The sequence below is a fragment of the Anolis sagrei genome, chromosome 3 (assembly GCF_037176765.1).
Source record: "Anolis sagrei isolate rAnoSag1 chromosome 3, rAnoSag1.mat, whole genome shotgun sequence".
Lineage (NCBI taxonomy): Eukaryota > Metazoa > Chordata > Lepidosauria > Squamata > Dactyloidae > Anolis > Anolis sagrei.
In genome coordinates, this window is record NC_090023.1 from 99665539 (window position 1) to 99690037 (window position 24499).

Sequence of the window (24499 nt, forward strand, 5' to 3'; positions counted from 1 at the left end):
TTTAAAACCTTGACAGATAATATGTACCATAGGCAGGGTGGAAAAATCCTGGAAAGAAGTGACTAATGAAGTGCCTCACGGTGCAGTCCTGGGCCCAGTCCTGTTCAACGTATTAATTCATGTTTATCAAGTTTGCAGATGACACCACATTGGGAGGGAGAGCTAATACTCTAGAGGACAGGATCAGAATTCAAAATGACCTTAACAGATTAGAGAGTTGTGCTGAAACTAACTAACAAACTGAATTTCAACAAGGACAGATGTAAGTTACTAGATTTAGGCAGAACAAAATGGAATGAAAAGATACAGGATGGGCAACGCCAGGAGTTTTTGTGGACAACAAATTGAACATGGCCCAACAGTGTGATGCAGCAGCTAAAAAAGCCAATAGGATTTTGGACTGCATCAAAAGGAGTATCATGACTAGATCGAGGGAAGCCATGGTGCCTCTCTATTTGGCTTTGTTTAGACCTCACCTAGAATGCTATGTCCAATTCTGGACACCAGAGTTTATAAAAGATATTGACAAGAGGAGGAGGGCGACTAAAATGATCAAAGGTCTGTAGACCATGTCCTATGAGGAGTGTCTTAAAGAGCTGGGTATGTTTAACCTGCAGAAGAGAAGGTTGAGAGGAGACATGATATCCATGCATAAATATGTGGAAAGATGTCATAAGGATGAGGGAGCATACCTGTTTTCTGCTGGCCTGGAAACTAGGACTTGGAGCAATGGGTTCAAATTACAGAAAAGGAGATTCCATTCAAATATTAGAAAGAACTTCCTGACTGTGGGCCCTTCCACGCAGCCACATAACCCAGAATATCAAGGCAGATAGTCCACACTGCCATATAATCCAGTTCAATGTGAATGTTATACAGCTGTGTGGAAGGCGCCTGTAAGAGCTGTTCAAGAACTCTCTGTCTTGGAGTATGGTGGAAGTACCTTCCTTGGAAGCTTTTAAATAGATGCTGGATGGCCATCCATCTGAGGTGCTTTGATTGTGCTTTTCCTGCATGGAAGGGGGTTGGGCTAGATAGCCCATGTGGTCTCTTCTAACTATGATTCTATGAACCTCGACTTCTTGGGAAATAGAGACAGTTGCTCCTCACATCAAATTGTGAAGTTTGATTTTTAGATGTCATGTTTATTATGTCTTAAAAGAATAGCACGCAACAGTAAATGTTCAAAGCCCTTCTTTTATTGCTTTGCATATAAATAAGGAATGGCTAATTTTGCTCTGTTCTTCAGATTTTAATATTTTTGGGGGGGAGGGGGGAAGAGTTGGAGAGGTAACCATCAGTGGAATAACCCAGTTCCTCAGTAGCATCAAGTTTTCTCAAATGCAAGTCAGCAAGAGCCATGAAACCATTAAGGACAGATTATAGTAAAGCATCTTTGTAAGACATTGCATGGAATTAAAAGTTACTCAAACCTCTGGGATCCAGAGAGCACAGCTCACGTGCGCCCACTTGGTTCCTGTTCTCGTGGCTTTCATGGCTCCCCCTCTCTTTGGACATAAAAGACACTGAGGATGTATACCTAGAACGCAAGTTCGGCACAACCAGCTCCCTTCAGGAACCTTTAGGATACCATAGCATGCCTGGGGACAAAAGGAAGTGGCTGTTTTGTAGAAGTCTGTAAGTAAAACACCTCATTGCCTCGCTCTGTTATCAGTCTCAGCTGTGATACACATTTCTAGAAATGTATAAACTCATTTAAATTTTGAATAAATCTTCTCTTTTCTACCTGTTTGAAATACAAAGGATATAAAATTATCTATTTATTAACAAGCAAACATATTAATACTTTATTTATTAATAATGCACAAACAGTGCATTATTAACATTTAGCACTGAGAGGAATAAACTAAAAATGAGCGTACTGCTAAGCTTGTTTCTTGTTCACAAAATGTCTTGCCTCTCAGTTTGTCACAAACACAAATAGCAAAGACGTGTGAAGTTGACTGTGGCCATACATTCAAATCCATCCTTTAGTGTAAAAAAAATGTTGAACTGAATCTGTTTTTCATATCTTGAAATGGAACTGATAGGCAATGCAAAAAGTGAGCGACAGCTCTCTTTAGGGATGTCACATCCCTAAAGAGAGCTGTTCCTGATCCGTTTTTCATATCTACACCTGAAATAATGTTTTTTAATGTCACATCCCTCTCTTTAGGGATGTGACATTAAAAAAACATTCTTTCAGGTGTAGTCATATTTTGGTAAATGTAAAGCAAGCATATACTATTCTGTTTACACTATTTCAAATTATTTCTACATCAAGCTTTGAATGTGTCTGAAAATTTAAACCAAACGTGCTAAACCAAACCATTTCTCAGTCCTGCTTTTCCTCAAAACCCACATCACTGCCCTTCCTAAGAAGAAAGGGAACTGCAGCACAAGTTTGGTTTCTCGGCTTCTGTCTAAAACAGTACAATAAAGCTAGGCATCTTTTCATATATTTTAAATCTAGAACAAGAGCTTTCCTTGTGGCACATAGAACCAAAACAGAGTGGTCTAAGAAGGTGCTCTTATTTGAAACTTATAAATGCATACACTATCAGGAAAAGTCAGTCATTATTATTTGAAATATTCTAGTTCAGTCCAGTAGAGTGTGCTCTTGCATTGGCACAAAAAAAATAAGCTTTCTGAAATATGGCTCAGTGAACTGATTTTCACCTACTTTCACTGCTGCACTGTCTATACTGTATCTACTCGAGTATAAGCGAGTCCTTTTTTTAGGCTCAAAAAGCCCCCCTCGGCTTATACTCGAGTCAACGTTATTTATTATTTTACTCTGTTGTTGTTCTTACATTTATTATTTTACTCTATTTATTAGTATTACATGTATTATTTTACTCTATTTATTATTATTATCACATTTATTATTTTACTCTATTGTTATTATTACATTTCCATTATTTTACTATTATTGTTATTTGTATTACATTTATTATTTTACTCTATTATTACTGTTATTATTACATTTCCATTATTTTACTCTGTTATTATTTTTAATACATCTATTATTTTACTCTATTATTATCAGAAGGATACGTAAGCACATTTACATTGAAAAAGGTTAGAATAATGGTTTAATCATACTTGGACAGTCTTATCTTAAGTTACAGTTTTATATACATATTCAAAAACATTTAACCTACTGATGCTTCAATTAATGTAATTTTATTGGTATTATGTTTATTTTGAAATCTACCAGTAGCGGCTGCATTTCTCACCCTTGGCTTATATTAGAGTCAATATATTTTCCCAGTTTTCTGTGGTAAAATTAGGTACCTTAGCTTATATTTGGGTTGGTTTATATTCGAGTGTATACAGGATAACTAAAATCTATTTATTAAAGTTAGAAATTCATTTTTCTTTCCTCCCATTTTCTATTAAAGGGCACTTAACTTAAGTCAGGAATCTTATAAATACTCCATTTATTAGTCTGCCATGGTCTTCAATATAATCTTTGAGAGGTTAGAAGGTGAAACTGTGATATAAACAACATTTCAAAAATATTCTTCTAGTAGTTCCCAATTAGGATTGATATGCTTTTTCGGGACTTAATGAGGTTTAGGGGAAGAGACATTTGGTTGGGATATATTTTTCTGTGATCACAAGCCATGTCTATGAGTTAACAGCATCTGTTCTATTTCCATGACAGGTTTATACCTTCATACATTTAAAAGATAGCTATTATCCTACAAACAACCATTCGCAGTAACATGTTTTTTTAGGAACTGTGATCACAGATTCTGCATAGATTTTATCCTGAAGTTAGTTTCAACAAGGACATTTTGCCAGTTTGGAGTTCTGAATTAGTCATGTTGCCCTGAAGATATGCTGAAACTATACAGCAAATACTATATAGCAACAGAAATACAAAATTTATTCCATCAGATTTCTAATTTTTTGACAGGGCTTCATACTCCTTTTAAAAAATTTCATTAAGGATGTTCCCACATCTAGCAATGGAATACGATTCACAAATCAGCAAAGAATGACAGTACGTTAATCTTTACAGAGCATTTCAAATTTTAAACTCTGTGGAGGATACATATTCTCCATACCTTTCCTCACAAGTTGCCAGACTTCTTGCTTCTGAGCTACATTCAGATGGCTGTAAATTAAGAAAATTCCAGTTAACCCCGTTAACTTTGCCAGCACTAACCTGATGCACACAGATGTTGCATTTGTCGCAAAACACCATATCATTCCCATCTTCGCTATCAGGGGATCGACACACATCGCAGATGACATCTTCATCATACTCTATGCCCAACCCTTCCTCTGTCTCGATGGCATGGTTCATATTCTCATGACACTGGCGTTCCAGGACTTCCACCATCTTCTCCATTGTGTTTTCGTCAAGCTGCCCACATCCTGAAGAAAGATTAAAGCAGAAAGAAGTAGTACAAGAAAAGGGAAGACTTCGAAAAATGAAAGGAGCAGCCTAATTACATTTTCAAATAAACCATACCATTAAAATTAGGTTTTGTCCTCCCCATCTTTCATTTTCCTTAAGTTAAAATGAACATCAATTTCTGATTTTAGAGATTTTATATCCAGAAATATATTTCAACAGATTTCTAAATTTCTGACAGGGCTTCAACCTCTCCTAAAAAAACAAATTATTTTGAAGAGCAAATGCAGGTGCATGAAAAGGAAAACCACTAATAGTATTTAGACAATTGTGAACTGAATTGTGATATAAATGCCCAAAATAGGTAGGTCTAGGCCTACTACAGTAAGCATTCAAATATGTAGGTTTAAAATCCTGCCACATAAGGTCTGCAAAGCTGACTGTTGGCAAATACAAATCTGATTGCTGCCTATGCCCACGAAGACCGCTTTAAGGAGATTACCTCTTAACCTGTAAGTAATGACATACTGAGCAAAGATTTGAGGCACATAATGCTCTACTTTGCTCAACTCTCTCATTCAATGCCCACATAAACCTGTAATATGTTGTCTGTACATCCAGACATTGAGAAGAATCGGCTAATTATGTTTTCCTGTAGCTTTAAAGCCTAAGTTGAGTGAGCATTAGAAACAAGGTCTTAAGGAATCAAGAAAGTGCCTTTCAGGGTTATTTAAAGCCGGCATGGGCTAACCTTTTTGCCCTGGGGTCATCATGTAGGCCAAGTTGCAAGGGCTGGGCTGGGCGGGAGTGTGGGTGGGGCCAGAAGAGGCAGGGTCGTGTGTCGGAAAAGGGGGGGTTGGGTCCGGAAGGGGCAGGACTGGGGCTGGAAGGGGCAGGGCTGGGAGAAAGTGTGAGGCTGGGGCCAGCATAGGGAAGGTGCAGGTCTGTCTCCAGGGAGACAAACACGCCGCTGCCACTTGACAGCAGCATGTTTGTCACCCCAGCTCTTCTGGGCTCCAGGAAGGCAATGGCCTAGCTTCCTCAGATCCAGAGAAGGGAGGGAAACACACCACTATTAAGCATGCTTGGGAACTGCTTGTGTCTTTCCTTGGCTCTTCTCTGGACCCCAGGAAGGCAGTGGCCTAGCTTCCTCCGGCCTAGGGAAGGGAGGGAAACACAATAATGTGTTAATCTCTGCTAAATACTGGCTATTGAGAAAAGAATATTAGGAAATCCAATTAAGCCCCAGAAGAAACTCCCAATTTTATTAAGTGATTGATGTTCTGCTATGTAGGTGGCCCTTATTATTCCCAGAATCCTAATTTAAAAGCAGCATTTTACCAGGAAAACAAAATGAATTTCCAGATGCATTAGAGACTGTTCCAAATACCTACATGTGTCTTTTGGGAACATATTTGAGCTGGCAAAGGTTTTTTAAATATTAAATTCAGATCTCTCTAAATGACTACAGCAGAAAACTTTGAGATCTTTTAAAAAAAAACAGCCTCCTCTTAAAAGGAGCGCATGTTCTAATGGCATAATCAACCCAAGGTTTAATGTAGCCCATTTTAATTGTAATTTTTAGCATTCTCACCCATTTCAGCAAGCTCCTCGTTTACTTCCTGAAGCCAGAAGATATCCATGTCGTCCAAGTCATAACGACACATGGATTCTGCCAGTTCCAGAATGTTGATATAGCCAGGCTCGGAAGATTCTTGGTTGGAACAGCGGATATACTTTCTAGGCCGCGTATACAGTACTTGCTTTACTTTTTCCGCTACAACTCTATTAATAAAAAGAGAGAATTAAAGTCAGTTGCAAATTATGTTGTCAAAGAACATTTCAGAAGGTCAGAAAACCATATGTTCCATGCCCTGAATTAATCCCAAAGAGATTTATGCCTGTGGAGTTCAAGATCAAGCAAAAGTGACAAAACTCAGGGTTGTCAGGGTTGACTGCTGGCTTCAGCCTTTGTAGCTCTCAAAGGTGGAGAGATGCTAAAACATTTCTCCCACCAGACTTGGTTTTCATTTATTTTGGAGATAGGACGATACACCTTCCCTAGCTTGAGGTTGGTGTTTTCCCACAACCCGTATTTACCTTAGCAGAAAATGTAACAGAAAAGAGATCTCATGAGCACAAGGAGGAAAAGTGAAAGCTTCTCATGTCACAGATGTTTATGCACATGTGACTCCTTGTCCCAGTTTATACTGAATCTGACCCCTAGGGCTAAACAACTTGGGGAAACCAGAATAAACAGTCTACAGCCAATCTGACTTGCAGCAAATAATTTCCGTATATGCAAATACGGTGGCGTGTTAAAAACGAGGAAAAAGCAGTCTTTACTGAGGGTCCAACTCTGTCACTCCTTTCCACCTGCTACTAAGGAGGCTGTCCAAGTCCTGAACCGGTGCTTGGCCGCTGTGATGGACTGGATGAGGGACAACAGATTGAAACTAAATCCAGACAAGACAGAGGTACTCCTGGTCAGTCGAAAGGCCAAACAGGGTATAGGGTTATAGCCTGTGCTGGACGGGGTTACACTCCCCCTGAAGGCGCAGGTTCGCAGTTTGGGAGTTCTCCTAGATTCATCGCTGAGCCTGGAGCCGCAGGTTTCGGCGGTGGTCAGGGGAGCTTTTGCACAATTAAAACTTGTGCGCCAGCTGCGCCCGTACCTTGGGAAGTCTGACTTGGCCACGGTGATCCATGCTTTGGTTACATCCCGTTTAGACTACTGCAACGCTCTCTACGTGGGGTTGCCTCTGAAGACTGCCTGGAAGCTGCAGCTAGTCCAACGCTCGACAGCTAGACTACTAACGGGTGTTGGGTACAGGGAGCACACCACTCCGCTATTACACCAGCTCCACTGGCTGCCAATTAGCTTCCAAGCACAATTCAAAGTGCTGGTGTTAACCTATAAAGCCCTAAACGACTCCGGCCCTGTTTACCTCTCCGAACGTATTCTCCCCTTTGAACCATCAAGATTATTAAGATCGTCTGGAGAGGCCCTGCTCTCGGTCCCACCGGCCTCGCAAGCGCGTCTGGTGGGGACAAGGGACAGGGCCTTCTCGGTGGTGGCCCCTCGACTCTGGAACTCTCTCCCACTGGAGATCAGAACCGCCCCTTCTATCCTGACATTTAGGAAACAGGTGAAGACTTGGTTATGGAGACAGGCATTCGACGAGTGAGCCAACACCCTGAGATATGGATGGAGGATGATGAGCAGAGATTTTAGTGTGACGACTGACCATTATAGTTATTGATTGTAATTGCCGTTTTAATGTTTTACTGTAATATGTATTATGTTTTATTGATTGTATGTGATATTATGGTTGGAAACTGGTCTGAGTCCCTCAAGAGAAGTGAGAAGGCCGGTATACAAAACTTTTAAATAAATAAAATAAAATAAATAAATAGTTACACTGCTCCAAATCCACTATCCACTCAAAATAATTCCATATTTCAAATCAAAACAATTCCTATTTTTTAGCTACTAGGAACACCAAATTGTACATAGTCTCATACTCACCAGATCTTTAAGGAACCCACTATAAATATTAGAGGCCACAACTGGGCTTTGCCCAGGTAAAAATAACATTTTGGCATTGTCTCAGGATTAATACTCGAGGCCAAATAGGGTATAGGATTACAGCCTGTCTTAGACAGGTTACACCTTTCCTGAAAACTCAGGTTTGCAGCTTGGGAGTTCTCATGGATTCTTTGCTGAGCATAGAACCCCAGGTCTTGGCAGTGGCCAGGGGAGCTTTTGCACAATTAAAACTTGTGCGCCAGTTGCACCCATACCTTGAGAAGCCAGATTTGGCCATGGTAGTCCACGCTCCTGTTACATCTACTGCAACATGCTCTACATGGGGTTGCCTTTGAAGACTGTTCGAAAGCTTCAAGTAATCCAATGGGCATCACACAGATTGCTCACGAGTGCAGCATACAGGGAGCACCCCTGTTACATCGGCACTACTGGCTTCCAGTCTGCTACCGACCACAATTCAAAGTGCTGGCTTAGTCTTTAAAATCCTAAATGGTTCTGATGCAGCTTACCTATCCGAAGGTATCTCCCCCTATGAACCAGTTCAGGCGTAAAGATCTGCCCTACTCCCAGTCCCACCCCCTTCGCAGGTGGGACTGGTGAGGACGAGAGACAGGGGCTTCTTAGTAGTGGCCCCTTGACTTTGGAACTCCCTCCCCAGTGATATTAGATTAGCCTCCTCCCTTCCTGGTATTTAGGAGGAAAGTCAAAACCTGGCTGTGGAACCAGGTATTTGGGGAATAGTGGCATAGCCACAGTGCAATATAAATCCACAAAAGCAATAGCGGGATTAGGTGAAATGTTTTAATACGGTTTAATAGTACAGTATTTATATATTTTTCTTGATTTTAAAGTTTATTATGACGAGCATTGTATGTTTTTATATTTGAATATTTGCCAAGACTGGAAGCCATTTTTAGTCCCCTCTGGGATGAGCTAGAGCGAGGTAGAAATACACTATACTAAAATAAATAAATAAACTTCTGGTTCATCCTTTTTTTATTTTTTCACCTCCTGCATTATCATGAATTAAAGGTATGCAAGCTATGTGCTTGAAAAAAGTCTGAATAAGATTTAATACTACAGTGGGTTGCTGTGAGTTTTTCAGGCTGTATGGCCATGTTCCAGAAGCATTCTCTCCTCACGTTTCATCTGCATCTATGGGAGGCATCTTCAGAGGTTGTGAGATATGATACTGTTCGTATCATAGAACAGGGAAGCTGTATGTTTACATTGGCCTTGGGGAAAAAAACACATGAATATAAAATGTATTCCATCCAGTCAATTATTTAATTATTGTTACCTGAGAGAAGGTTGTGGAATGGTGTCAGGACTAGCTGGGACTTGTACACCTTTTTCCCATTCTTGTTTCCATGAATCCGCAAAAAGGTAATATTCATCAGGGTTAACATGGTGAGAATCTGGCAGCTTCATGGCACTAATAAGATCTTTTCGAAACACCTACGTGGAGAGAAGACGAGAGAAATGATGCATGGGCAAAGAAAACAGTCCAAAAATGTTAAGCCATACAAAACCCCAACAGTACACCAACAGTACACCCCAACAGTACACCATATTAAAAAAAAAATCAAATATATGAACCTTTCACTAGTACCATATTGATCAAACTCCTGCCAGAATTAAGGAATGGGAACTGTATTATCATCTGATATCTGGATTTTTTTGGGGGGGTGTGTGTGTGTTTTTTTGGGGGGGGGTTGCATCAAGAAGACTGAAAATTTTTGCGTTTCTATCCCAAGTAAGCACTTTTGGGTATAGCATAAACTAGGAGTCTTGCCATTATCTGAATGCCGGATGTCCGCTAACCTTTGACACTGAAACCCATCAGGAGATTGCTTCTAATTCCCTATTTGCCAGGTTTGGGTAGGTCCAGAGTCCAAGCAACTGCAAGGGACCCACCCAGGGACAACGAGACAGAGAAAGATCTGCTCACAATCAGAAGGCAAGAAGAAAGAAATGTTCAAAAAGTCAATTTATTAAATAGCACATTTCTTTCCTTTGTATCTGCTTTTGAGACTACAAGATAAGAATGAAAGATTTAATCTCATTTTAGCTATAAGGGAGTAAAGGGCTATTCAAACTAATTACTTTAGGAACGCAGAGATTTCAATGAAACCAGTTCAGATTGAAAGAGTGGTCCTAATGAATACTGCTTAAAGGCAAATATGACACCTATTCATCATGTGTATTCTACTGTCATCTGGCTTCCATCTGTCTGCAATGTTAATCCTAAACACATCAGGCATTCAGTAGGTACATGCACATATTAAATGATCCCAGTCACTTCCTCTGGCTGCTGTTTTAAAACAAAAACAAACTGCACAAAAAGCGTAAGAGCATTTTGTCAGTTTTGAATTAACTTTAGGCCTGAGCACCTTTAGGCCTGAGCACACGGCAAAATACAATCACTCATGTCTAAGCCTCAGACACTCTGTAGATGAGCAGTCACATAAAACTGCTAGTGACTCATGGGGGAGGGTGTAGGAGCTGGTGCCTCCATTTTTGTGCTTTGGGTGAGGCTGATATTAGAGCTGTGGAGAGTGGATAGAGGACAGAGAAGATGAGATAGAGAGAGACTGTATTATTGTGTATATAGTTTTGTATATATCTTCTGAAGCAACAGAAGATAAAGCCATCATGCATACAGCAGTGAAAGAACATCTGTGTGTGAACTCTTTCTTACACAGTGAATTTCCTGCATCGCTCAGGGTAGTGGTTCCCAACCTTATTTTGACCAGGGACCACTTAACTAGGAACCACTTAGACCAGGGACCACTCTCCAATGTAAGTACCAACAGGGTTACAAATCAGTTTTCAGTCAACTTTAGATTCAGTTTGGTTACTTGGGGTGCTGATTCAGAAAATTGCATTGGATAGACCACATCAGCTCTAGTTTCTGATACAGAACATATGCCATCCTGTAGTTGCCATCAGCTCGCCCACAGAAAACCATATTTAATAAACAAGAGCTGAGGTGGTAGTAGGAATCTTTTATGGGTAATCCGTCTCTCCCCTCCTGACCTCTCTGTTGCCTCGACACTATTAGAGGGTTTCGCAAGACCAGTTGATCTTGTTGCTGTGTGGTTTCAAGGCAATCGTGTAGTAATGGTGAGGCCGAGGAGCATATTTTTGTCTTTGCAGACCACTGGTGGTCCACGGACCACAGGTTGGGAACCACTGGCTCAGGGGATTCCGGGGCATAGCTGGCTTGTGGCTTGGCAACCCTTCCAGTAGACAAAAATACCTGACACATCTCACCTACTATCCAGTTTGGTATTTTCATCTCAATATGAAACAATATGTTATTCCATATCAAGTACCACAGAATCACCCACATAGATGTTATTTGAAGTATGAGTGGGAATTGATGAACCCTTTGGAACTTATCACTATACCACATTATTTTCACTATTTTCAATGCTGGCTTTGTCTGCTATTTGGAAGGCTCCAGAACTCCCTCGACCCTTGATTTAAGCCAAGCCTGCTCAAGCTATGGTCCTCCAGGTGTTTAGGACTCCAACTCCCAGAACCCCTATCCAGCTTGCCCAAAGGTCAAGAATTCAGGGCCTTTGGGGCCTGGCAATACTCTTGGCTGGGTCTGCAGGAAGTGTATGCGCTTTGAATGAGGGCATAATCCTAAGCATAACTGAGAACATTGTTTATCATGGTTCCTTATTTTAAAAAAACAACCCAAGTGAACATGTGCAGACTTTTCACCCAACTGAGAAATGCGGGGATTAGATAATGGGATTGGAACAGACAGAAGGCTCAGGAACAAGACTAATTCTCCGTAAGGTGTCCAGAAACTTGAGATTCTCTAGAAATGGAAGCTAGTGCATAATCCAAAATCTTGAAATACAACAGCTCCAAATTAAAATGGCCAGAATAAAAAATATTCACATTTAAAACAATCACAAACAGGAAAAAAAATCATCTAATGAGATCAATGAGATTAGAACTCTTAACTGTACATACTTGGCTCTTACATTTGGTTAGTCATTTGTTAATTATTTCTCTGGATTACATTCCAAAGTGTATATGAAAAAGGTACAGTGAAATCAGTGGACTATATAATGCATTTTCCTTAAATTTGGAAGCTACTCTGTTTTCTCCCTAACTTCCTTTTTTTCTTCTGGAGTTTTTTCTATATCCATGAGTGAGGGACAGCGGCATAAAATGGTTTAAATAAATAAAAGGGATCTGAATGACAACATAAAGTGTGCTGCCTTGAATCCCACCCCATGAGACCCATTTATTTATTTAAATTCAATAAAAACATAGATTGATTGATTAATAAATAAACAAAAAAGAACTTTAAAAATAATACATAAGACTACAAATGATTATGGTTTTGTCCACTTTAAGTCTCATTAAAAAAATGAAGATGTATTGAGCACTTAAAAGTAAAAAAAAAAAAAAGCAGAAGGCAGATATGTTGGTAAACAATGATCACAGTAAACATGTAACTCAAGAACTTGAGAAAAACCATTCTTACCTCAGCAGGTTTCTTTTGTTCATTTGCTGGAGTTTTTGATTTGGTCCTGTACTTAGAACAAAATGAGAAAGACGTGGAAGGACCTGTATGAACAGAAACAAAAAGGTGGAAAGAATCAAAAGCTTCCCACAACACAGACTTTTCAAGAGCTTCCCCAAATTATAGACATTGTTGACTTTGACCTATCTTAAGTCACTTATGATTTGAATATACGTATGGATTCAAAGTTGTTGTTGTTATAATTTATCTCTCCTGAAGGGGACTCAAAGCAGTTTAGCATAAAAGCATTAGTACACAATTTAAAATATACAAATGTACAAACATTAAAACAGAATTAAATATAAAAAGTATTAAAAATGTACTGTTTGAAACCATTCAACGCATATTCAAGTTAAAACCACAGCACTTCCTGACTTGACCTTAAAAACCTTCATCTTTAAAAGCCTGCCTGAATGAAAAGGTTGAACAGAGTCAGTATCCCAAGTTAAACGGCACATAAAGGTTTCTTTTCATTCTAATAGAAAAAAAAGCAATGGCCAATCAACAACTTAAATCTGTAAGCTGCTAGCTGCAAGAGTCCTATCTGTTCATATGTGTATGCCTTCACATTGCCTATCAACATATGAATTTCATAGGGTTTCCCTTAGGCAAGGAATACTCAGAAATGGCTTTGACAGTTCCATTCTCTACAAGCTTCTGCAATTCTGGCTATAAACACATGCTAATTCAGTGCCAAGTTAAAGCTCATTTATTTGCTTACATATTTTATAGTACCATACTGGTTTTATTTACTCTACTGAGTTTATGCTTTATGTTTTATGATTGTATTGGTTATCTTATGATATATTTCATCCTTTATGGCCATTTTACAGCATCATGATATTTTAGGATAAAAGAAATAATTCAACGACCTGAATGCAGTTACTAGTTCCAATTAAACAAAGCCCACTGAATCAGTTAAATTTACATGTTCACTTACTATTCAACAACTGGGTTCAATGAGTGTAATCTAGTTCAGAATGTCAATTAGATCCAGGGCAACAGAACCATTTATATGTATGACTAGATGTCCCCTGCCACGCATTGCTGTGTCCTAGTCTGTGCATATGTGTTTTGTGTGTGTATATGTGTGTTTGCATATATGTGTGTGTGGTTTTGTTCATGCGTTGTAATGTAATTTTTGTTTTTTGGCTTTTTAAGTGCCCTTTGCTGTGTTTTTCAGTGTTTTTATGAGTGATGGTCACTCATTGGCCTGATAGGTGTTTTGTGTCCAAATTTTGTGTCAATTCGTCCAGTGGTTTTTGAGTTATGTTAATCCCACAAATGGACATTACATTTTTATTTATATAGATAAGGAATTCCTTTTTGCCTGAGGGCCAAATTTATTTTTGGAGATGTTCTGTTCTGGATGCACAAATCCACCATTGGTAGGATCAAAGCCAGAAGAATGGGACCACAAGTAACAGATTACTTGAATTTCATGATCTTATCACCACCAATTCAGTTGAAAGAGAGACACTGGACTAGAAGCAGAAGGCTAAGAAATCAACAAATGATGAGATCACATGGAAGGTTGTAGACATTTGAGGAAGTCCAGAAGATTGAGAGGGTACAATCTGACCACAAGTCCCCCTTACTCTTACTTTCACTCCAAAAAAGATAATATAAACAATATAAAAAAAATTAAAACATGATTTTAAAAAGTGCCTTCCTAACATTTTTGTAATATAGTGTTTAAAATGCTACTGGATCCCAAGTACAAATCAAAATGTGGCTTTCACATTATTTCCAAAATAATAACCATCAATGCATGTGTCCACTATAATTCTTTGCTTATTAGGCACTCCATAAATGGCTATCAGGAGAAGCCCCTTCCAAGACTTCTCTCAAATCCCATCAAGGAGGGAGACAGAGACAGAACTCCCGAACTCTCTCAACAGCCCTCTCTTTTACCTTAGAGAGAGAAACAGAAATCAGTGGTAAGCACACAAGAGTCAATGGCCAAGGAGGGTGGTGATTCTTTCACCACAAGGTCTACATAGTGCTACTGATGTGAAGGAGTTTGGCTTCCTCCTCCTCTCAGGCTGCTTTTCCATGCTCTTAGCTGGATCTCAGACTGCTGAAATTAAGCAACTCTGGAATAGCATTTAAACATGATGGGGAAAGGGGCTCAGAGATGGTTTCCCAGCTAGAAAAGTCATCTCTTGCAGGCACATGGCGACTTTAGAGTATGCTTCCTCAACCTACTGATTTCTCAAATGTAATGAATTATACAAGTCCTAACATCACCGATCAGTGGCCACACTGACTGGAACTCATGCAACTGCCGCCCAAAATATTTAGATGGCATTGATGGATAATGATGTTTTAGGACATGCGTCACCACAATTAGAAGGTTTATTGTGAATTAGAGCTGTAGGCTCATATGACTAAAATGTGTTATGGAACCTAAAAGACACAGTGGACATTAAGGTTCACATTATAAAAACCGTTAGTCCTGATGGTGACACAGCACTCTCTTATTTCTGCTAAAGCAGAGTGACATGGCTATCTGTTTGGACAAATTTTAAATATAAGTAGTACTTCAAAATGAGAACTGGGGGTCTGAAGGTGTACCCTTTTTATACTTGGCTTTGATTGATATGAAGTGTTTTATTAGGCATTCATCCCTGGTTCTGAAAACTTTTTCACAAACCACAACCGAAAAATTCCACATCTCAAAGCCTCGGGATATATTCTTGAGTGCACACAATGTCTCTTGAATCAGCTTTTAAATTCTAAAGAGAGATAATTAAAAATGTACACTGAATATTCTTCTTTCAAATATTACGTTTTTGCTTTGTTTTATTTTTTTTCTCCCTTTATTAACACCAAACACCACAATGAGCAAGAAGGAAATCAAACGGAACAAGAAATGCATTTTTCTTCAGCAGTAAAAAAAGAGGTGTTACGGTTTGCCCACAAACCAGAGGAGAAAACCACAGGAAGGATGACAGATCAAAGGAAGGCTATAAGCACCACTTACTTTCATTGTCTGAACTGTCACTGCTGCTTAGATGCCTGTGGCGTTTCATCCTGACGCATCCTAGAAAGAAGAGAAGGAAGACAAGGGATTGGTGAAATTCCTCTTATAAGACAAACATTCTCCATCTACACACACACACACACAGTGTCTTACTGCCTGATAACAGGATACTTAAGACATAACCACAAGATTTTATGAAGGATGCTTTTAAATATCTCGCCAGAGAACAAGCCACTTCCACAGTAAACTGACCATATTGATAATCCACTAACTCTAACCATGCTGGTTATGGTCAACCTGGCATGAAATTGGCAAGCAGAAGGCCTTGGGCTGTTTAAGAAAAAAAAAGGAAGAAGACAGCAGAACATTCAAATGGCACGTAGATAAATGGAAAAGGAGAAAAAGAGAAGTTCTTATTATCTTACAAAGTATCCCCCCCCCCCAAAGTGTTTTTAAAATTCTCTGCCAATTTACTTTTAACAATCCAGGTGGATGTTAAGATCAGAGGCAGGCAAATAAATCTACAGCTCAGCTGCTGCTTGATAAATTAAACAAGGAAGCCCCGTTTCAGCTGTAACCTATATTCAACAGGATACACAGAGGTCTTCCTTGCAGATGATAGAAGTAGGCTGCCATAGACTGCGTGGGAATCTAAATATAGACTCAGCAACCAGCTGCCGAAAATAGCCGTGACAGAACAAATACACCAAGCAAGACAACTGATCAGTTTCCCAGCTTCCACAATGAGGCCTGACCCGCAGTAATATCTGAAACAAGAAAATGATGAGATCCACAACCACCAAAGAATCAGGTGTTCACTCCCAGACCATTCAATTTATTAAAATGTAATAACCATGCCTAAGGAAATACTGAAGAAACTATTATGCCTATTAGAAGGCAACATGAAATAGTATTTTTCAGAAGTATAATTCACAAGATAATACCTACAATGAATATGTAATGTGATTTTAATCTATTAATATGACAATGACAGCCAAATCCAATTTTGACTGTAGCCATTCTTCCTTTTCATGTTAAATGTTTAGCACCACATAGTGGTTTTTAGTGGTGGACTCAAGGTTCAAAGCTCATAATACCTATGATTTGGATCTCGAAGCACCGAATGAGTGCCAATGAGATGTACAGCCAATATGGTAATTGTTGTACTAAGACACTGGGAATCCAGGCTTCAAATCCTCACTCATCCATGGAAACCTACTGGTTGACTTTGGGTAAGTCACACACTCTCAGAGGAAGGGAACAAATTCTGCCATGAAAATCCCTTGAGATTTCCATAAGTCAGAAATGACTTGAAGGCAAACAACAACAAACGAATTCAGATCAAATTAAGAGTGCAATATCCATCCAAGAATTACTCTGAAAGTTCTATTACATTTGTTGATCACATAAAGCAGAAGCTGTTATTCTTTAAGAGCTTCTACTTCACTGCAAATATGATACTACTCTCAAGTTCAGTGATGAAAAAGTAGGAAATGAATGTAGACCAGATGTTCAAAGCCATGATTTACTTATTGTGTGCCTAGAATCTCAAACCAGTGTGCACATTCCTAACTACTGTTAACACAAACCACGTTTTCATATTGTCTCAGTGAAGCCAGACTCTTCCTCAAGGGATGTGATATCTAGAATTAGATACGTCTGCTCTCATTCCTTATACTGATGACGAGATATTTTCTTCAAACATTACAGGAACAGACATGCTTAAACACATATTGGCTTAATGAGTGAAATATTCCATAGACTTAAACACTGATTACCATATATATTCTCGTGTGCAAGTCGATCTCATGTTCAAGTCGAGGAACAAATTACAGATTTTGCTTTGACCATGGATAAATCGAGGGTAAAAGTTAGAGGAATGTAACAAATCTTTTCCTCTCACTGTAAAAATATATAAAGGCAACATATATAGGAGAGTTTGCTAATGCCTGCTCTAGTAGGTAGGTCAGAGTGAAAGGGATTAAATCCTTAAAGTTCTACTTATTTCACAAGACATCCCAGTGACCAAATGTATCATCTGTTACAAATAATACTGGGGACTGTCACATGTTGGTCATACAGAGAAATACAATAACATCCAAATTCCACAAACAGTGATCCCTTTATTTGGCTAACTAAAAATGCATAAAATACATAATGCAAGCTATCAAAACTCCACAGGTTGAGCCATACATATTGCTTTAAAGACAAGCTTTACAAATTGTTGAAGGCCTCTATGAATAAATTTCAAACAAACTCATTCCAAAGAAACCCAAGACTAGGAAGGCTGTGACTCTTTGCCCCATATCACTGAAAGCCCGATACTTATAGAACAGGACCAAAGCAAGCCTCTTTAATCCCCTCTGTGTCCCAGATTACATCTAGCTCCCAACCTAATCTCATTCATTCGTCTGCATGCTCTTCGTTCTCGCTTGTTCTCTTCCAATCTGTTGAAACTTTTTGTGAGATTTTTATCATTTAGTCTGAGCTCATGGGCTTGCATTGTCCTCTCTAGCTGTGCTGGTTTCCTTGTGGTGGCATTCCCACTGCCCACTAAGTGATAACAATCCTTTTCCCCAGTTCCTGGAGAGATAACCGGGCAATCTGAACTTGGGTTTATCTTTTTCACAAATAAACAGCCTGTTTACATGGTAGCTGCCAGTTTTTCCTGCAGGATATTCTCGCAACACATCTCAAATTTCAAAAAATGATTAAGAATTGAAGTTGCAACCCGAGGGCCTATTCTAAAATTATTTAGAAGTTGCAGATGAAGGTCAAGCAAGGAATGCTGCTTGTTAACTTCTGGGCATTTCTTTTTGTCTACATCAGTGGTTCCCTACCTTTGGGCCTCCAGGCGTTTTGGACTTCAACTCCCAGAAATCCCAGCCAGCTTGCCAGCTGTTAGGAACTGTGGGAGCTGAAGGCCAAAACACCTGGAGGCCCAAAGATTGGGAATTACTAGTCTGCATCATCCTTTCATCCAGTAAATATGCAACATCTCAGACCACGCTGACACATAAACAGCTCTCTCAAACTTAATACAAACAGGTGAAACGAGAGGAAGTAAAAGAAGCATGATCTGTGTTACAATTTCTCCTAACTGCCAATCAGGCTAAAGGTGCATCAGAAAACTGTTCTACAACTTCATAAAACTTATGGATGTGCTTTCAAGTTACTGGTCAACTTATGGCAACCAAAGAATGTCATAGGGTTTTCTTAGGCATGGAATACTTAGGGAGTTTACTTTGAAATATGGCCTAAAGCACTTGGTATTCCTCATCTAACCAGGGCTAACCTTGCTTAGCTTCCAATTATCTGATGTTTTTAGAACCTTTCAATAGGAGCCCCAGGTGGTGCAGTGGGTTAAAGCCCTGTGCCGGCAGGACTGAAGACCGAGAGGTCGCAAGTTCGAATCCGGGCAGAGGCGGATGAACTCCCTCTATCAGCTCCAGCTCCTCATGCGGGGACATGAGAGAAGCCTCCCACAAGGATGATAAAACATCAAAATCATCCGGGCGTCCCCTGGGCAACGTCCTTGCAGACGGCCAATTCTCTCACAACAGGATGCTCCTGACACAACCAAAAAAAAAAAGAACCTTTCAATAATTTTTATATTCACCTGATATATCAGCTGAAGCAGTCACAAAAAAGCACAACGAAGAAAAGGTATTCAAGGGAAATAACTTCTGAATAGCAAAGTAATTACCAATATTTAATGAAATTTGGCAAAACAAAATACTTGGTAAACCAAAGCAACCACCTTTCTCCCATAGGAGCATAGCAAAAATCTAAGGTGATCACAGGTGGTCCTACTGCATGTCCCACAAGTCTGTAAAAGTAGAGAGGAGGGTAAATAAAAGTGCGAGGGCTTTCTCTGTAGCAGCATCCTGACTATTGAAATCCATCTTGAATTTCCAGCAAGCAGACTTAAAAATCTGATTTGGATGTTTTAAAAAGTGTTGTTTTTTAAGTTACATTAATTTGCTTTGCAGATGGCTGCATAAAACCATGTGTATAGTTACTTTTCATTGTTCTACATATCTCTGACTCTGGGTTTATTTTTAATTGGTTGAACTTTATTATGATCTACACACTTTCAAGCTCATGACCTAACAGTTCATAATGTCATTGTAGTCTCTTTGGGGATATAGTTCCATTTAGCAAGCTTTTGATAATTGGCACAGTGCTCCCCAATGACTCATCATATAGTGAATAGCTAAAACTCTGCTCTTCTCAGTTTCCCCACATTATTGCATTAATTCAGAACGTAACCAATGTTTTATATTCAGTATTAAAATGGTTATTCCAAAGAATGTGGTAGGAATATGAAACTAATATTTAGCCTTACCTGTCTGTCACAGTATAATACCATCTGTATAAGACCAACAGCCTTAATTTGCATTGTGCTTTTAAAAAATATTTACACTCCATGCTGGTTAGCACTGCATTGTGCAATTGTGACAAAAGTTCCTTGATTTAATTTCTGAAAAAGTACAGACACATCACACAATTGGAGCCCCCGGTGATACAATGGGTGCTGACAGGACTGATGACCAACACAGGGGTTTGAATCCGGGGACAGTGCGAATGAGCTCCCTCTGTCAGGTCTAGCTCCCCATGTTGGGACATGAGAGAAGCCTCCCACAAGGATGGTAAAACATAAAAAAACCCCAAACATCCGGGTGTCCCCTGGGCAACATACTTGCAGACAGCCAATTCTCTCACATCAGAAGTGACTTGCAGTTTCTCAAGTCGCTCCTGACACACACACAAAAATCACACAATTAATTATGTCAGAGCATGCAAGGAATCAGTGTGTGTGTGTCAACTATAAAATAAGATGCATGAAATTGATTGGTTGAGCTTCGTGTGGGAAGCTGGCTCAGTCTGGGACTGGTTACTGTTACATTTTTTAGGCCTGAGCTATGCAGGACATTATGGGAGTTGATGAAACTGACCACATTGTACATATGTTGTTCTGAACTACGAAAAGTAAACTACTTGTGCTTTATTGTCCATCTGCATGGCATATTTTCTTTCTCTAGCAAGGCAGTGTGTGGGCTGATCAAATGTGAAGTACGTGTGGTTTATTTTTACATTACACCACAAATTATTCTTATACCAATTAGATGAACTGATTTTATATTAATCAGGCTTCATTCCTTTCAGTCTCTAAACTCAGTTACAAAAACAGTGAAAACATGAATAACCAAATTGGATTAATGAAGGCTTGGGAAATGCATTGGAGGAGAGTGAGGTTAATCATCGAGCTTAAAAACAATCTACTGTACATACAGTACTCATGTATAAAACAATGTCACGTATAGTTGGAGAGCAGATTTGGGGATCAAAATTATGGAATAGAATAGAAAAATAAAGGAAAGAACTGAAAGGACAGGAAGCCACTACAATGGGATGAGGGAATGGCACAGTCAAATACAATTATTGTATTGATGTTAGGTAGTATATACATGGATTGTTTGTTTTTTAAAAAATATGTAAATTTAATAATAATAATAATAATAATAATAATAGAGTTTTAAAACTGTTGTTTAAGAATCCTCTTTTCTTCTGCCACCAAAATGTGTAAAAGTAATTAAGATAAATCCAGATATCATCCAATTCCATTGTCATGATCCCTTGGATTAGTTCAGAATGATGTAATGCCAGTTGACATCACTTTAACTGCCGTGGCTCAATGCTATGAAAACATGGGAGTTGTCGATTTTACAAGGCTTTTAGCCTTCTCTGCCAAAGAGTGCTGGTGCCTCACCAAACTACAAATTTCAGGAATTGATACCATTGAGACATGGCAGTTAAAAGCGGCATCAAACTGCATTGATGTGGGTTCCAACCTTTTTTGAATGAGGGACCACTTTGATCAGGGACAACTCTCCAACATTAGTACCAAAAGGGTTACAAATCAGTTTTTGGTCAACTTTAGATTCTGTTTGGGGTGCTGATTCAGAAAACTGCACTGGATGGACCACATAAGCTCTAGTTTCTGATACAGAACATATGTCATGGTCAGTGGACAGGGAAGGAGTGACAGGCAGCATGAAAAGAGCAGAAATAAAATAAAATAAAGAGGAAGGAGGCTCACAGACCAGATTTTCACCCTCACGGCCCACTGGTGGTCCGCGGCCCACAGGTTAAGAACTACTGGATTAGACAGAGTAGATGCAGCCAAAGAATTAGATTTAGGCCTTTAAAGGTTATGATTTGTACTTGTTAAATAGATTCCTTTCAGAAGGCCCCTGTAAAGTTGATTTTAAAGAAAAATCTCACATTCACACTAAATCTGATTGCTACACTGGTTCAGAAAAGTCATGAGTTTCATCATGGTGCTAATTCATAATCTGGTACCACATACATGACTTTGTAACACACATTTCTGACAAACAATTGCTTACTATTAAAGTCAAACTGTAGATGAGGAAATCAGGACAGAAATAACAGTATGTGAGGGAAGGAAAAGTACAGGAGCCTGAACTTCATTACAGCATCGTTTGGAAACACCTATCTATGGTTTGGCAGCAAGTCCAGACCAAGTCCCCGACTCCCAAACTAACAAAACTCTCCATTTAATGAGCAGATGAAAAATGATCTTCCCCTGAGAAGAAGATGAGAGGTAAAGGGATATAATTACATGCATTCGAAATACACCAATTACTTATTTCAAGATATTACATGGAAAACATTGTCCAAAATTCTTAATTCAAGTCCATTTATCTCCAAACCACAGTCGGATTTAACAGCATCCAGACTCTTTCCATGTGCTAACCACTCTTTTGAAACCACTCTGACTTTAAAACCAATATACTGTAGTGGCTAATGTTTCTTCCTGAAAGAACAGAGATGGTACTATATAAATGGTTTGACTTTTTTTAATTGACATGTTAAGAGTGAAGCTACAGTTGAAAGCTGCCTGTATTCAATAATGAAAAACTGACACTTGTGATTCTCCTTGCTACGACTTAAAGGAACAGGAAGGTCCTGAACTCCTATGTTGTGAACAAAGTAATCACAAAGAATTTTCACAGTGAAAGGTGTGGAGGAGTTGTTCAAAGTAGCTCAAGATGATGCTAATCACTGCCAATTTTTAAATGAATGTTAAGGTTTTAATTAATTTAGTGGATGTTCAGAGATGGCGGAGCTTGTGGAAATGTTGCACTCACACTATGACATTTCTTTGAGAGCACTATCGCAGTTCAAGTAATTAAAGTGTTCCACTGCATTTCCTGAATAACTCACTATTGCTTATCTAGACAGACCAAATTTCCACTCAGACCACAACCGATACATCAACTTTCTCCCTTCAAAACTTCAATCTATTACTTGAATGTAACAGTTCAGCAAACTTCATTCCACTCCAAAAAGCCTGCAGCACTTTAATGAGGTTTCATCCCCAGCTGCAAGTAGACAAGGCACATTTTTTACAGAAAAAAAATAGAAGGGTGTTTCACCTTAACAGGCTTATTTTCCAGGAGAATCAAACACTACGCTTCTGCTGCTGAAACATCCCCTCGAAGTCTGCATAAGTCTTTCCTTCTGGGTTTGCATCTTAATCAGATGGAGGCAAATCAATGACTCATGCACACACACACACCAGCACAAATAAAAGGGGGTTGTCAACCTAATTACAGCATGTGTAGTACTGTACAAGAAGAAACTCAATAACTATATAAGCCCAAACTCAGCATCCAAAAAAGGTGTAGTCACAGATGCACTATTGACACAATAGCAGACACCACTCAGTTTAATTGGTCTGAATTAAAACATACAATAGAAGCCTGTATCGGTGTGAAAGAAGTTCCTGGACTTTGTGGGGATATATGAAACTGCAGAAAGAAGTTAGCCCTATTGAAACAAAGGACTTCCAGCACAATAATACCATAAGAGCTCACTGGGGGATCCTGAAAAATGCACAGAGATAGCCTACTTTGTCAGATGTGGATAACTAAGACTGCAACTACTGATCTCATAGATGCAGGGGTCATACTGTACATAAATAACCAAATCCTTGTTCTACTACTTTGTAAAGTTTAATAACTTTAATATTTAAATCCTAAATAACCTAAATCCTAAGTAACTTAAATCCTAAAATACGAATTAACTAAACATATGTAATTAAACCTGTGATCCATTTCCCCTTTTATTTTATGGGAAACCCACCTCAGCAGGGCTAAATGGGAACAGATACTAACTTTTCCCCATTGCCTCTTATACCCTTCCTAGAAGAGTGTTCTGTGAAAGAAATCATAACAGAACAGAGTAACTGTCAAGATTTCCAGATTTTCTTAAACAAGATTAAATGCTCCTTCTCGGGGATTATAGGTAGCAATTTCACAATCCTGCCATGTTTTTGCCTTGAAGGCTGTTTAAAACTCAGGGCATGCCTTCTTATAAAGCAAGGAGTGAACCAGAAAACATGTCTAATTTTGAAATAAAATAACCACCTACATATGCACCAAAACTTGGCAAAATACCCTTCCAGGCACAAAAAAGGGCCCTTCCAGGAACAAAAAACATCCAGTTATCGTTGAACTACAACTCCCATGAAACTTGGCCAGTACAATCAGCAGTGAAAACTTACTAGGAGTTGCAATCCAACAACATCCAAAGAGCCACTCTCATCTCACCTCTGATTGAGACATTACCAATGGATCACCCATATCATTCTAAATTACCATTTCAGCACTCCCACTGCAAACCTGAAGCTAATAAAAAGTATTTTAAACTACAAATGTATGCCAACGAAACAATACGAGTTGTGCGCAAATCCATTTTCCTTCGTTACATCCGTTCTTTCATTACTTTCGTTACCTTCAGGAGCACATAACAGGAAGCACCCCCCAGTACGAAAATAAGCTTGACACGAAAGCAAGCAGGAGCTGATCCTGGATCGCCTACTTTTCGTGAGCAGCCTCCTTGCCTTGGAAACAGAACTTGTCTCCTTGCCTTGGAAAGAGTGCATGTGTGGCATACAGGCCCAGAAAGTCAGCAAACCTGCCTGCAACCAAGAACCTCCTCTAGAGTAAA

The 24499-nt window shown here is 39.2% G+C and overlaps 1 protein-coding gene across 4 annotated transcripts in view; it reads right to left on the bottom strand.

Annotated features, from left to right (window-relative positions):
• JADE3 (jade family PHD finger 3) overlaps window positions 1-24499 on the bottom strand; it is a 46203-nt gene that overhangs the window by 12326 nt on the left and 9378 nt on the right. For 2 of the 4 annotated variants that reach the window (XM_060769837.2, XM_060769840.2), the window contains exons 2-7: window positions 15458-15517; window positions 12433-12515; window positions 9220-9377; window positions 5964-6154; window positions 4178-4389; window positions 1434-1601 (exon numbers count right to left, since the gene is read on the bottom strand). In XM_060769837.2, the coding sequence (XP_060625820.2) occupies window positions 1434-1601; window positions 4178-4389; window positions 5964-6154; window positions 9220-9377; window positions 12433-12515; window positions 15458-15506 (861 nt within the window). In that variant the 5' untranslated portion in view covers window positions 15507-15517. Of the gene's footprint in view, window positions 1-1433; window positions 1602-4177; window positions 4390-5963; window positions 6155-9219; window positions 9378-12432; window positions 12516-15457; window positions 15518-15931; window positions 15964-24499 lie in introns of those variants that run through there. The other 2 variants (XM_060769838.2, XM_060769839.2) reach the window with 2 other exon arrangements.